We start from the raw sequence: 15,469 nt of genomic DNA, 5'->3' as shown, positions 1-15,469 counted from the left end.
TAATCAAATTTGACCAAGAATGAGGAATATAGGATAGTTTACACCAGGGGTGCCCAATCCTGCTCCTGGCGATAGACTGTCCTGCAAAGTTCAGCTCCAACCCTAATCAAACACACCTAAAGCAACTAATTAAGGTCTTCAGGACCACTTGAAAATTAAAGGCAGGTGCGTTTAATTAGTCGATTGCCAGGAGCAGGATTGGGCACCCCTGGTCTACACTGACTAGAAAAGGTGACTGTAAAGAAGGCTCCCTCAATTACAAAATTAGTTTGGGGCCCCAAAATGACAATCCCATGTTTTACTAATCGTACAAATTATTCTCATTTACATTTGGCAGAAGCTTTTATCAAAAATAACATTAAATATATTCGATGCATACATTTGATCAGTATGGGTATTTCCAGGAAATTGCACTCGTGTCCTTGCTGTTGCAAGTGCCATAGTTTACCAGTTGAGTTTGATGATTTTATGCATGTGTGTCAAGTCTCTGCACTTTGCACTATTTTTTCTTTTCTAATGGATTAAAAAAAAAAAAAAGATATCTGTATATCATGTCTGTAAGACATTTTAATCACAATAAATGTATTGACTGGCTGCTTCATTACTTTAGCTGTTGATTAAACTCTCTGGCACTGAATGACTGAATGCATACAGTTTGGAGGAGAACTGTCTCCTTACTCCGCTCAACTAGTCACAGCTTGATTTGTTAACTTAAAGTCTATATATAATGACACCCTGACTGTCATTAGGTATTGGGATGAAATCCTTGGACCCACTGTCAGACCCTACGCTGGTGCAGTGGGTCCTGGGTTCCTCCTGGTGCACGACAATACATTTACATTTAGTCATTTAGCAGACGCTTTTATCCAAAGCCACTTAGAAATGAGGACAATAAAAGCAGTCAAAACTAACAAAAGAGCAACAATATATAAGTGCAAATGACAAGTCTCGGTTAGCCTAACGCAATACATGTAGCAAGCTGTATATATATATATATATATATTATACATACACACACAAACAAAGAAAAACAAGTAGATAGAATAGAAAGCTAGTGTTTTTTTTTGTTGTTTTTTTGTTTAAATAAAGAATAAACATAGATAAAGCAGAATTAAAATAGAATAGAAAGTGTTAGAGTTAGAGGGTCAAATAAAGGTGGAACAGATGTGTTTTTAGTCGTTTCTTGAAGATGGTTAAGGACTCAGCTGCTCGGATTGATCTGGGCAGGTCATTCCACCAGGAGGGAACAGTTAATGAAAAAGTCTGTGAAAGTGATACCTGGGCTCATGTGGCGAGAGTATGCAGGCAGTTCCTGGAGGATGAAGGAATTGATACCATTGAATGGCCCCCACGCTCGCCTGACCTAAATCCAATAGAACACCTCTGGGACATTGTTTCGGTCCATCCGACACCGCCAGGTTGCACCTCAGACTGTCCAGGAGCTCAGTGATGCCCTGGTCCAGATCTCCGTCGTCTCATTAGGAGCATGCCCAGACGTTGTCAGGCATGCATACAAGCACATGGGGGGCCATACAAACTACCGAGTACCATTTTGAGTGGCTGTAATGAAATTTCAGCAAAATGGACTAGCCTGCTGCATCATTTTTTCACTTTGATTTTCAGGGTGTCTTTGAATTCAGCCCTCTGTAGGTTGATCATTTCCATTTCCATTCAAACGATGTGGCATCCTTTCGTTCCTAACACATTACCCAGTCCATATCAGTATAGATACCCAGCATGATATTTTTCCCCTTTGAGATCTGATGTGTTTTCAAAGCGTTCCTTTAATTTTTTTGAGCAGTGTATGTGACTCCCTAAAAATGCAATTTTATCATTTTGATGATACTATTTTCTTAACATGGTAAACAATTATAAAAAGGGATAGCTGCGACACATCCTAGTTGGATGAGGCATCACAGGCCTGAAGCTGTTGATGAATCAAAGTGTGCTGATCATTTCTTTGGTTTTTCTATCATTGACGCTGAACCGCCCAGCATATATGCTATTTGAAATCTGCCATGTTTTCTTATGGGACCAGCTCTTCTTTGTGCTGATTGATTTCTCATTTTGCATCGTTCCAGCTGTGCTGAAGTTCTGAGAAGTCAAGACAGGCTTTTATTTTGAAAGTGCTTGGTGTTTGGTGGTCTCCGCGCTTCAGTCAGTGCCGCGGCCCCCGGCGCACAGTCGCGAATCACCCAAAGCGCGTTAAGACGCTGCTGTGTCTGCGGACATCTGCGTCCTCAGAGCCCGCTGGACTCTGTAGTATCCAAGCGGCATTGTTAGTCTGTGTAAGAGACACGCACAGAGAGAGGGAGAGCAGTAAAGGAGGAGGAGGAGGAGGAGGCCACTCCTTTGATAAACTCTGCAAACGCAAAAAAGCTCGCTCCATACAGCTGCTGCTGGCTTATATTTACATTCAGCAGATGTGTTTGGATTGATAAATCACTGGAGCTGTGTGTTTGGATCTCTGGACAGTCCGCGTTCTTTATTATTCCCGAGTCGGGTCTTCAAAGAGAAAACTATGTAACCTGGTAACACACGAATACAGGTGAGACACCGCGACGATATTACTAACAGCTCTTTTAGTACCACGGTATTATTCGAAGTGTCAGCTAAATATCACGGTAATCACGTCTGTATAACAAAGTATCATGCTCTTACTCTCTGATAAATAACTAATATCGCGGTATTGTTCTTGGTAACACTTAACAGTGTCCTTGTTACATCTACTTACTGTTGTAAACACAACTGCGCATAATTACCACCAACTAACCCTAAACCAAACCCTAACCTTACTACATGCTTTTAGTACTTATCTCACAAGAACTTACCTTTAAAAAATATGGTGGTAACTTGGAGTAGCATCTAAATGAATTTGGTAAACTGTACTTTTTGCAATAGCAATTATCCTTACAAAAAGTATGGTTATAGCTATTGATGGTACCATGGTACTTTGATGTCTAAGTCTTAACCTCCATTATTTTTGGTAACACTTTGTTTTACAGTGTCCTTGTTACACATTACTATTATAATAACAATAAATTATGCAGAATTACATACAAGTAACACTAAGCCAAACCCTAACCATGTAGTAAGTGCATGTAGTTAATTAATCTGACTCAGTACTTAAATGTATAATTACACTGTAACAAGGAGACCTTAACCATATTTTGGTGGTTAAGTGGTTAAGACCTTAACCACTACTTAACCAAGTGTAACCATATTTTTTTTTGCTAGTGTAATAAGCAAAGTATAGTAGATCTCTTAAACAGACCGACTGCAACACATGAAATCCTGTGTGAGAGGTTGTGTGATGTGTGTAATTTGACCACGAACAGATGGGCTTCTTTGAAGTTTTGGTGCTCCGAGAGAGTTTCGCACATTTGTCTTGTGCGTGTTTTCTGTCCAGCTGCTGTATATAGCCCCACTGAGAGACTGCGCTCTGTATATCACTCAGACTTCCTTGGTTACGTGGATCTCAGTGCCATGGCAGTAACGCAGTGGGCCCTTCAGACAGCCAGGCCTCAGAAACACCCGTCAAGAACGAACGCTGGGATCCGGCTTTTGTTCTAAAAGCTGAACCAAACGGAAGGAAGGAAGCCTAATCCTGTCAGTGAAATGCTTTCTTAACTTATTTTAAAAGATCTGTTTGGTGGTTTACGTTGATCTATAAATGTAGAAGTCAAATTAAAATGGCGAAAATATTTATATGATTTAAAATGTTTTAATGCATTAAAACATCAATACTATTGAAGGAATTAAATACAATTAAGAACATGATTGGAAAGATCTGATTGTAGCCGTATAAGGCCATCATTTTGCGAGCTTATTTTATTAAGGCTGATCATGTGAAAGACTCATGCGTGTCATTGTTGTCTCAGGTTGGCTGCTGTATTTAGTTACCCAGCAGAAACGCGGGAGGCCTGGGGAACGTAACCTAATATGTAAGCGCTACTGTCACGCTGCTATCTATCCAGCATTCTTGGATTGCATTTTTGCGTTCACGTTCAAGACTCCTGCTGCAGATAAACTGTCGTCTTCTTGTAGAGCTGCTTACATCTGAAATGAAGTTGTTTCAAAACTGGTGAACTGTGCAGCTATTGAACTGAACTGACAGGAGCTGAGTGATGACACTGTCACCTGCTGTAGAGCTCACTTCATAACTAATGACGTTTGCAGCACTCGCTCTGTTCTTCAACCCAATTGAGCTGCATAATGGCACTATTATCTTCTGTAGAGCTGCTTTACAGCTAAAATCGGATTTGTTTCATAAGTGAATTTGGCCAGATTAACACTGTTGTTTTCCTGTTTATTAGTGTGACTATATTAACAGCAGTTTTTCTGGCAAATTTATCCAGTTTTCATTGTTATAATTGTGTTGATTTGCAACTAGGTTATTTTGAGAGTAAAAGCTGTCAAAAACATGTCTGGTTATATTTCTCCCCAAAACCAAAATTTGAATACTGAAATACTCAGTAATACTTTTAGAAAGTAGGGTTGCAAAGAAGTGGAACATTTCCAGTACATTTCGGAAATATTCCAGAAATTTTGGAAACTTTCCAGGATTTTTTGTAATATTCCAGGGATTTTTGGAAAGTTTCCGGAAATTTTCCACCCCTTTGCAACCCTAATAGAAAGGAATCTTTTTTTGTTTCCTTGTGAATTTCCTTTCATGACAGTTAAACGCATGTTCTCCCAAATTCTCATTACTAAAAAAATAAACAAATAACTTTTTAATATTCAATATATAATTAAAATCTAGTATCGCTATGGTAGTATTTGTTGTACTTCCTTCAGCGTAAACTGATTTAAATGATGCATCCTTGGATTATATAACTCATGGTCACCATTCAAAATAATAGAAATTCAAAGTCAAAGACTTTTCAAATTTAAAGTCTAGATGCATTACAGTAAAAAGAATCTGTGGGCAAATGGGCTTATTTGTTACAAAAATAAAGTTGCAATGCCAAAAATCTTCAAAATAAATAAATTGCCCATGCAAGATGCATCATGAAGTGGGAAGTCAGCCATGGTGAGCACAACCCAGAGCCACAGCAGGCACTTACTTAACGGAAACTGACCCAAAACACTCAGAGACTAATAGGTCACGTCTAGTCATGATGCAGGAATAGACAATGATGTCAACAAAGGTGGTGAAAATGTGATGACTGATCCGTCTACTGCTTTCCTAAAACAGGCTAGAGTTGAGAAGGTCCTAGAGCAGCACTAAGCCGGGCCGGAGTGAGGTGAAAGCGCAGGCACATCGCAGCCATGCTGGAGGAGGACATGGAAGTGGCCATCAAGGTGGTGGTGGTGGGGAACGGAGCGGTCGGGAAGTCCAGTATGATCCAGCGATACTGCAAGGGCATCTTCACAAAGGACTACAAAAAGACCATCGGGGTTGACTTTCTGGAAAGACAGATCATGTAAGCATGCTTTTACGCTTCAGTCAGGTCGCATTGAAATGCTGCGCTCTTTGGTTTCTATGTTTGAGCCTTGTTGCTCGGCAGTTGGACCGCATTAAGGCTGGCTGCATTAAAATGCCACCCTGGATACCTGGATGAAGAAAACCATTTCTTTAGAAATCGAGTAATCCAAGATGATGTTTAGAATCGCATTACTTTCTTTGTCGGATACTAGAATGATCTACTGCATTTGTGCAATATGTAGTATAGAAGCAGAGTACACCACATGGGCTATGTTAGGTTATGTATCCCACAATGCAATGCATTCACTTTGACCTTCCTTTTACAAATGATTTTTCTTTTTAAATCTCAGGCTGTCAATCAAGACATTTTATTTAAGCCGGTAGGCAAGGCTATCTTGAATTAAATAATCAACAAATTTAAAGGGATTTAAGGAAATAAAGAAGAAGAGTAGAATATGATTTTATTGTAAAGAATCAATTTGAACTATTTGCAAATAATACTTTTTATTTTAAAATATGCACACATTCAGTGCTTACCTTAGCTTATGCATAATACACCAAATCAGCTCCATTAATGTTTTTTTTTTGTTGCGTCGCATTCAGTTATGGGGTAAATAACATAAATCAAGTAAATGATAGCCTATTTTTACAAGTCGTTTAACATTTCTATCGTAAAACAGTAGTCAAATATTAAATGTTTAGCTACCTTACATATTACATTGCACTCTTTCACCGTTAAAACTGAAGCGTCATTCAGGCTCTGTTTACAGTAAACCCCACCTTCTTTGGTTTGATTGGCCGTTTGAGTCATCTTGACATTGGTGAGTGCTGTTAGACCGTTGAGGCAGACCAGACTAAGATGTGACTGTTAATCATCCTGTGACAGCGTAATGGAGCGCAGCAGAACAGCGTCAAGACAATCTAATAATGTGGGGGCAGCTTGCTAAATCTGACGCAATGTCTGTGGTGTGGTAGTAATGGAGGGCCGTAGAGATTTTGCTATGCGGTTCACAGTGCAGTAGATTTAGTGCACCGGACTGATTTACATTATGGACATGTGAAAGTGACAAAGAAACATAACAACGTGAAAATGGAGAGCAGGACAAATGGGGCAAGATGAGGAAAAAGTGTCACATTTGAGTTATTTGTGGTTGTTACAACATCAGTACAGAAATCACTGGTGTGTGTATATCTGCTGCTTTACAATAGCTTTGTATATGGCTCATCAATTCAGAATTTACAGGCTGAGCTATTCTTTTTCATTCTGTTATTTTGACTGTTTTGTTTTTAACCCAAGATAAGACTCATTATTCCTTCGTTATGAATAGTGGAATCTGAAACTCATACGTTTACAGCAGAATGCTGCCATAGATTTTCAAAAAATCAGACCATCCTGAGCTGAGATATTGTTTCCGTAAACATGCGTATAACCTAAATTAGTTGTAGGCCATGACACAAAGTGTACAATACAAAAAATAAATAAATAAAAAATACCAGTACATGAAGGGAGTCACTCATAAATAAATGCATACATGGGTCAAAGACGAAAAAGGGTTTAAGCATAAAAGCAGTAAGTGTAATACTGCTTTAAATTGTTGTTGTTTTCCCCCCAAAAAATGTAAAAAGTTTTCTGTTTAATTTAATTGCAATTTTGTTTTTGTTTTTCTGAGCAAAAAATAAATATCATACATTTTCCCCTGATTTACAGAAGACACCCACTAAAATGTCATTCAGTGAAACAATCTTTTCAGGCATATTTACAACAAAAATAAATTTATGACATATTAAGTGTAACAATCTCGTCAGGCATATTTACAACAAAAATCAATGTATGACATATTAAAAGACTAATCACATTTTTTTAAATTTGCCACTATCCTAGGTTTTGCCCATTTGTCAGTAAGAATTTTTTACTCATTTAAAACACAATAACATTTAATATGCTCCCTTATACTTTTAGATATTTTAATATGTACACGTCAGAATAAGCATGTTGTTTGAATTTTTACATAAATATTGTGTTACACTGAATGACAGTGTAACCAAATTTTGACATTTTATTTTCCAAAAACTTATTTGAAACCTTAAAAGTAGACACTTTACTTACTTTTAATGTGCTTTCTATGGACATAAAATCACTTTTGTAAATTTATTTTGATGCAGACATCTTAACGTCTTTGACCCACATACATATGTACGTAAGTAATTAAATGAATAAAAAGTCAAGCAACCAACTTTACATTTTCTGGGCAACTTGAAACGTACTCATACACATATACTGTTACTGTGATTAATAATTCTCATAGCAAGATTTTGGCAGTACTGTACACCTCTATTTCATATAATGTTTGATAGAAATGAGTAGGAGTATGTACAGTGCTGGGTCGATTACTTACAATTTGTAGTCTGTTACTGATTACCGTTTACATGATGAAAAGAAAACTAGTTAGTAATGAAATCTGGGTTACTCGTTTTTGGTGATGTACAGTGGTGTGAAAAAGTGTTGGCCCCCTTCCTGATGCATAGATGAGTGGACCAAAATTCCTCCACAGCGCTGTAACAGACTCATTGCAAGTTATCGCAAACGCTTGATTGCAGTTGTTGCTGCTAAGGGTGACCCAACCAGTTATTAGGTTTAGGGGGCAAACACTTCTTCACACAGGGCCATGTAGTTTTGGATTTTGTTTTCCCTTTATAATAAAAACCTTCATTTAAAAACTGCATGTTGTGTTCACTTGTGTTATCTTTTACTAATATTTAAATTTGTTTGATGATCTGAAACATTAAAGTGTGACAAACGTGCAAAAAAGGGGGCCAACACTTTTTCACACCACTGTATTCTGACTACTTTTTTTTTTAATCTAACTTGTTTTAAACTTACCATTAAGCATGCCATATTGATATTATAAAAGCCAAGAGAAAGAAAATGTATTCCATTTTTCATATCAACATTACACCAGGGTTTCCCAAACTGGGCTTAATGTAATAAGAACTGCAGTGAGGTGATAAAAATCAAAATTATTGAAATATTAACTAATCTTAGTTTATTTTAAGGAGTTTGGCTCACAAAAAAATGGGAATGTTCACTGCATGAACAAACATTAATAAGCAAGGAAACAACAATGACACACCCAGAGTGTACCAGGTTTGAAATGTTTTTGTCCAGAACAATATGTAATCCATGTAAAAAGTAACTGTAATTTTTGGAATCTGATTACATAATCCAGATTCCATGTAATCAGTCACTACCCTGCACTGACTACACAGTAGGTACAGTATTCCACTCATACATACAAACAAAACTTTAAACAGAAATAAATTCCAGTAAATCTGGCTCATGTTTGTCCAGGCATATATGACAAAAAAACCTTTAGAACAAGCAAACTTTCTGTTTGCATTTAAATATGAGTATGACAAAAAGCATGCGGTGAAGATCAGGCAACCCCTTGGGAAAGAAGATCCTCTTGCTTTTTTAGCAGTAGTTCCTGGATCACAGTCTCTTTCCAATATAACGCGTGTCATCGGCAGTGAATGCCAGAGAAAATCCGTGCGGTTTACTGTTTGTACTCTTAAAGCGAAAAGAGGAACAAATGAGCTGTCAGTGGCTTCATCTGTTTCAATGCTTAGTCAAACTGAGAATGAAAGCAGATGTGAATTGCAGCTGTAAGCCTGCGTGACCTGTCAGGTGGCCCCAACAGATGTTAAAAAATGGTTTTAGCATTTTTTTTTTAAATTTGAGATTCACCCAATTATTTCACGTAATTGATGTGTTTTAATAAATTTCAACAGTCTATTAGATATTATGCCAATGCATATATGTGACCCCGGAGCACAAAAGCAGTCATAAGTAGCACTGGTATATTTGTAGCAATAGCCAACAATACATTGTATGGGTCAAAATAATCGATTTTTCTTTTATGCCAAAAATCATTAGGATATTAAGTAAAGATCATGTTCCATGAAGATATTTTGTACATTTCCTACCATAAATATTTTAAAACTTAATTTTTGATTAGTAATATGCATTGCTAAGAACATCATTTGGACAACTTTAAAGGTGATTTTCTCAATATTTAGATTTTTTGCACCCTCAGATTCCAGATTTTCAAATAGTTGTATCTCGACCAAATATTGTCCTATCCTCACAAATCATACATTTATTCAGCTTTTTTATGTATAAATCTCAATTTCGAAAAATTGACCCTTATGACTGGTTTTGTGCTCCAGGGTCACATATCAGTTTTACATTTGTTTACATGCGTTTCAGAGTTAATGGCGAGGACGTCAGGCTGATGTTGTGGGACACGGCGGGACAGGAGGAGTTTGATGCCATCACCAAAGCCTATTACAGAGGTGAGACTGTTAGAAACGCTGTGTACGTGTGTTTGGCTGGGAGCTTGAGCGGGTTTGTGACGTGTGTTTGGTCCTGCAGGCGCTCAGGCCTGTGTGCTGGTCTTCTCCACCACCGACAGAGAGTCCTTTGAGGCCATCAGCAGCTGGAGGGAGAAAGTGGAGATGGAGGTCGGGGACATACCCACCGTCCTGGTGCAGAACAAAATCGATCTGCTGGACGACACGGTTATCAAAAAGTAAGACAAAAAGAATCGTTAATGCACAGTATCATCAGCGACTGTAGAGATTGATGTGGTTAAAGGATAAGTCCACTTCCAGAATAAAAATTTCCTGATAATGTACTCACCCCCATGTCATCCAAGATGTTCATGTATTTCTTTCTTCAGTCGAAAAGAAATTGTTTTTTGCAGCTTCAAAGGGCTTTATACGATCCCAGCCGAGAAATAAGGGTCTTATCTAGCGAAACAATAGGTCATTTTCTGGAAAAATGTCATATTTATACACTTTTTAACCACAAATGCTCTGCTTGCTCTAGCTCAGGGTTGCCAGGTTTTTGCAACAAAACCCGCCTAATTGCTACTCAAAACTAGCCCAATCGCATTTCGAGGGGGGCTCCCCGTTAAAAATCGTGTTCCGGGGGGTAAAATGCATGTTTTTGGCAGGGTTCCCCTGGTAAAATTTGCACTCCAGGGGCTAAATATCACGTTATCGGGGTCGCTTTAACCCGCGGACATGAAAAACAACCCGCGGCAACACTGATAAAGTAGCCTAATTCTGCGGGAAAACCGGGAACTTGACAACACTGCTCTAGCTCTGCGATGCGCATGTGCGTCGTCACACATTACGTAATCCTGTTGGAAAGGGTTAAGGCTAGATGGCATACAGCAAAAACTACTGGACATGCGCACATCATAGCGTAATTTTTCTCACACTGTACAACAATAATTACTATTTTTGCATTATTGTAAGGGGTAGCTTTAGGGTTGGGATAAGTGTAGACGTTAATAAAACACAATCTAATAGGTAGAAAATTAAATTTATAGTTAGCTTCCGGTTTTTGCTGTATCCCTTCTAGACACAACCTTTGGAAAGGTCACGCGCGGTTAGTTCTTTGTCTTTGTACTTCGTTTAAAAACTCTCATTTTCTCCTCCAACTTTAAAATCGTCCGACATTGTTGTTTTACATTTTTTTGTAAAGGGCATTTGACTTTTTTTGCATGTTCGCTTTGTAAACACTGGTACTTCCACCTGCGTCACACATGACCTTTCCAACATCACTTAATAAAGACATGCAAGCACATCGCTGAGCTAATGCTAGCTGAGCATTTGTGGTTACAAAGTGTATAAATTAGGGATGGGTGATATCTTATCGTTTGTGATGTACCGGTAAAAATTCTCCCCACGATAAGAATTAGCCTTCCCCCGATAATAACGATAAAGTCTAGTTGTTGGCATATTTCTGTGTGGACGGAGCGACATCGCGGAAGGCGGATGTAAAATTGAGGAGGAGTTTATCGCTAAAGGATGAGCTACTTCTACAATCTGGAACTGGTTTGGTTAGGGCTGTACAGTGCGACAAAAAACGGTCTGAATAAATGTACTACAGTAGCACGTGTGCGATACAGTTTTGCATGTGTATTTACGAACCTGTTGTCCAACAAAGATACCATTTATTTACATGCTTTTTTTCCAAATTAACTTAGTCGAGTGTTTGAAATAACTTCTTTTTGTGACCAGACGTGGTTTCATATTACAGTAGGGATGCACAATATTGGATTTTTGCCGATATCCGATATGCCGATAATTTTCAACTCATTTTGGCCGATTTTTTGTTTAAAAAATATAACATATTACACATTAATGAATAAATCAGTTTATTTAATCAGAAACACAGTCTAAATATTATTTGTGTATTTTGCTTTCATTTTATTAGAAGTAGGCCAACAGCGCCCCCTACGGAATTAAAACTCCTTACCGAACGGGCTTTAGGACCCGGGGGAGGCTGCCGCTGCTGCATGTGTTATTACTGTTGACTATATCACACACCAAAAGCATCATTCTGCACATGCATTCTCAGTTTAAATGCAGCGATCCATTCCTCTTATCGGCAAGACATATCGGCATAATTTTTCATATTGGGCCGATATTTATATTTAAAGCCATTATCAGCCGATTCCGATATTGGTCCGATAATATCGTGCATCCCTAATTATAAATATACTTTCCTTATAAAAAATACCCAAGATTGCTTGAAGAACACAGATAAACCATATATTTTGTGCAGTCGTATGTTTATTGTCTTCAATTTCCCTCCGTTAAAATTTCTCTATCTGCGTTTTATTCAGCTACAGAGACAACTGGATACCTTTGTCCATATTAGGGTTTTCATAAAGCGCCGTCAGTAGTATTACTTCTGCAATGCATATGTCGAGTTTCTGCGCCCTCCGGCTTCCAGTATGAATTAAACAGTTGATACGTGTGTACTCAGTAATGCAAAAGACTGTACATATCCTTGAAAGGGACTTAGGTAATGCTAACAACACCCTATTTTGGGTAAAAATAGGCAAGATGATACTTTTCTCTAAAGAAACAGGATTCCCTGAATTTTCGCCATTGATATCGTTATCGCAATAAATACCAGAAATTATCATGATATATTTTTAAGCCCATATCACCCATCCCTAGTATAAATATATATATTTTTAAGAAAATTACCATTTGTTTCGCTAGATAAGACCCTTATTCCTCGGCTGGGATCGTGTAGAGCTCTTTGAAGCTGCACTGAAGCTGCATGTTTGACCTTGAAATCGTTGGCCACCATTGAAGTCCACTATATGGAATGTTTTCCTCAAAAAATTTAATTTCTTTGCGACTGAAGAAAGAAAGACATGAACATCTTGGATGACATGGGGGTGAGTACATTATCAGGAAATTTTTATTCTGGAGGTGGACTAAACCCCTTTAATGCAAATCCTTCTGTGTCGTTGCTTCAGTGAGGAGGCTGAAGGTCTCGCTAAGAAGCTGAAGTTAAGATTCTATCGGACGTCAGTGAAAGAAGATCTCAACGTCAATGAAGGTGTGCGATTAAGCAGTTCAGGTCATGAAACTGATTTGTGCTCAACAATAACTCCTTTTTTGTTATATTGTAGTTTTTAAGTATCTAGCTGACAAATATCTGCAACGACTCAAGCAGCAGTCGGCAGAGGAGACAGGGGTTGTTCACACATCCAGCAATAAAATAGGTAAGAAATTAATACTTTTATTTAGGGATAGGAATTTTTAGACATCGCATGATCCGATCTGATTTCCATTGTTGGAATCACACTCTTGATCTACATTTTTTTCTTATTGATTATTTAGTTTACCGACTTTAAAGTGCCCCTATTATGGGTTATGAAAAGTTCATATTTTGGTTTGGGAGTCCCCAACAACAGGTTCACATGCATGCAAGATCAAAAAACACTTTGTCTTATAATAAGCATTTATTTTTACCTTACTTGCTCAACGACTCCCAGACGATTCGTTTAACGATTCATTTTTCCAAACCCATCTTTTGCGTGACGCTAATCTGCGGTGATTGGTCCGATTGGTCTCATTTTCATTTCATCATGCCTGTAATGCCTGATAAAGCAGCGTTTGTGAGCGCAGTGCTTGCCTTGTGTATTTTTCATTTTTACCGCTCCAAAAGCGGCACCTAGTGGCAAAGAAAGAATTAGCATTTTCATTAGAACAACACTAAAAGACCAACAAGTGGGCGGGCAATATGCTAATGTTTCATATTGACGTCAACATGAAACCACTTGGGATTCGTTTTAAATGATTCAGAGTCGACTCTTTCTTTTGAGAGACAATAACTTTATACACGGTGCACTTTCAGATTTAAAAGCTGGCAGGATGTTTTCATTCTCTTAGAGCTGTGTTACACACTGCATGGAAGGTAATTTTCAAAAATCCATAATAGGGGCAACTTTAACAAATGTATTTGTTCATTTTTATTAAATTACCATAAGTGGGCTACTTTTTAAAGTAATTACAAATAATAAGTAAGTCAAAACAATTGTATGTTAAGAATTATAACCAACTAAATGTAGCTTCAAGCAAATATAAAGAAGCACATTTACAAGCAATAAACAAAAAGTGCTTTCGGTATCTGAGTGAAAGTTTCCAGACAGGCGCCGTTATGGATTTTTCTCCTTTTCTCAGCATTGATGCTATTTGATTGTTACTGGTGACATCACAGACGCATATTATATTTATTTTTATTACAACACTGCTACACTGTTTATTTCAATTTAGCTTTAGCATTAAACGTTTTTAGATTCTCGTGACACATTTCTTACTCTTTTCAGGCGTTTTCAACACTTCCGGCGGCAGTCATCCCAACCAGACTGCCGGCGATCTGAACGGCCGTGAGGTCATAAACCTGCGCCCAAACAAGCAGAGGACCAAGAAAACAAAAAACCCCTTCGGTAGCTGCAGACTGCTCTGACGAGTAGGCCTAAATCTTTTGGACACTGCCCTTCCTCACATTTTAACAATGATTGTGGCTCAAAATTTGAATGAAAAGCGAATATATTTTCTCACAGTCAAATATTTGGTGAGTTATTCCATGTGGTACACAGAAGGGTAATTTTCTCTAATGAGAGTACTTACAGCGGGAAAAAAACCGACTTCTAACACACCATTTGTGCATTTGGACTGTTCATCGTTAGTGCAGTATGCTTGTATTGATGGAGGTGCATCATTCGCTATCACAATCTTCCCTTAAAAGTTGTTTCTTATATGAACGTCGTCACAAGTTTCAATCCGTATGTTCTTATAGGTATTTTTGTATGAAAAATGTAGTAAAGTAATGACTTACTTAAATTCATAACATTTAACACAGTGCCAAAATGTTTGTAAACTCTACAAACTTTTTAAAGAAATTTAGTAAATGGTTGAGCGAGTCAGATTTTTAATCATTTTTATCATTGATATGCATCAATCAGCATCCTCTTCTGAAGCTCTGTCATGTTCTAACACTATACCAAATGCAAGAGATGGGTTTATATAGAAAGGTATTCTTTTGGGATAAAGAAAAGTTAATTTTTTAATATTTTTATTTGGTCGCTGACAACTGGCAACGCCGCCAGATATTAGTGTAAAACGGCACACTCTTACTGCTAGGGCTGGGCGATATTGCTACTAGACGTTACTTGATATAATTAAGCCGTTATGAAAATGACATTGAAATGGCATAAAACTGTTGTAGCAAATTGTGCATCAAAATGTTAAAATTAAAATGCAGTAAAAATCAAGCCATGTTTTCACACTGTTCACTAAATGAACTATATGTAATAATTTTCCTTCATACACACTAGCAATAAACATTAATACTTGTTTACGCATTCCCCCCCCTATTTTTACTAAACAGTTTAACTTTAAATGTGCAGGGGCTTTAAATGTATTTATTGCTATTTTAAAATAAATCATTAAAACCAATCTTCAAAATATTGCTTGGGTTTATTTTTTTTTTGTCAATTTTGTCAATCTTACCAGCTCTAATACTGTTATAGCAACTGAAGTTTAAGTCTGATGCTATTAAAACATCTCTTTCATAACACTCTCGTACTCTGATGATAGATTGTGAACATATCTAATTAGCTGTTCTGTAGGACAGCTGAGGCCAAAGTCAAACTAACCTGAAAT

The 15,469-nt window shown here is 37.6% G+C and overlaps 1 protein-coding gene across 1 annotated transcript; it reads left to right on the top strand.

The window, feature by feature from the left end:
- The first annotated feature begins 1,966 nt into the window (after positions 1-1,966).
- rab23 (RAB23, member RAS oncogene family) lies at positions 1,967-15,109 on the top strand. The gene is made up of 7 exons (XM_016477171.1): positions 1,967-2,548; positions 5,198-5,426; positions 9,696-9,781; positions 9,861-10,017; positions 12,775-12,857; positions 12,931-13,023; positions 14,131-15,109. Exons 2-7 carry the CDS (start codon positions 5,272-5,274, stop codon positions 14,268-14,270), a joined length of 714 nt encoding a protein of 237 aa, XP_016332657.1. The 5' UTR covers positions 1,967-2,548; positions 5,198-5,271; the 3' UTR covers positions 14,271-15,109.
- Positions 15,110-15,469: the final 360 nt, after the last annotated feature.

This window comes from Sinocyclocheilus anshuiensis, unplaced genomic scaffold (genome assembly GCF_001515605.1).
Source record: "Sinocyclocheilus anshuiensis isolate Anshui unplaced genomic scaffold, SAMN03320099.WGS_v1.1 scaffold1540, whole genome shotgun sequence".
Taxonomy (NCBI): domain Eukaryota; kingdom Metazoa; phylum Chordata; class Actinopteri; order Cypriniformes; family Cyprinidae; genus Sinocyclocheilus; species Sinocyclocheilus anshuiensis.
The sequence above is the reverse complement of the archived record's forward strand: the minus strand, read 5'-3'. Positions and strand labels throughout refer to the sequence as shown.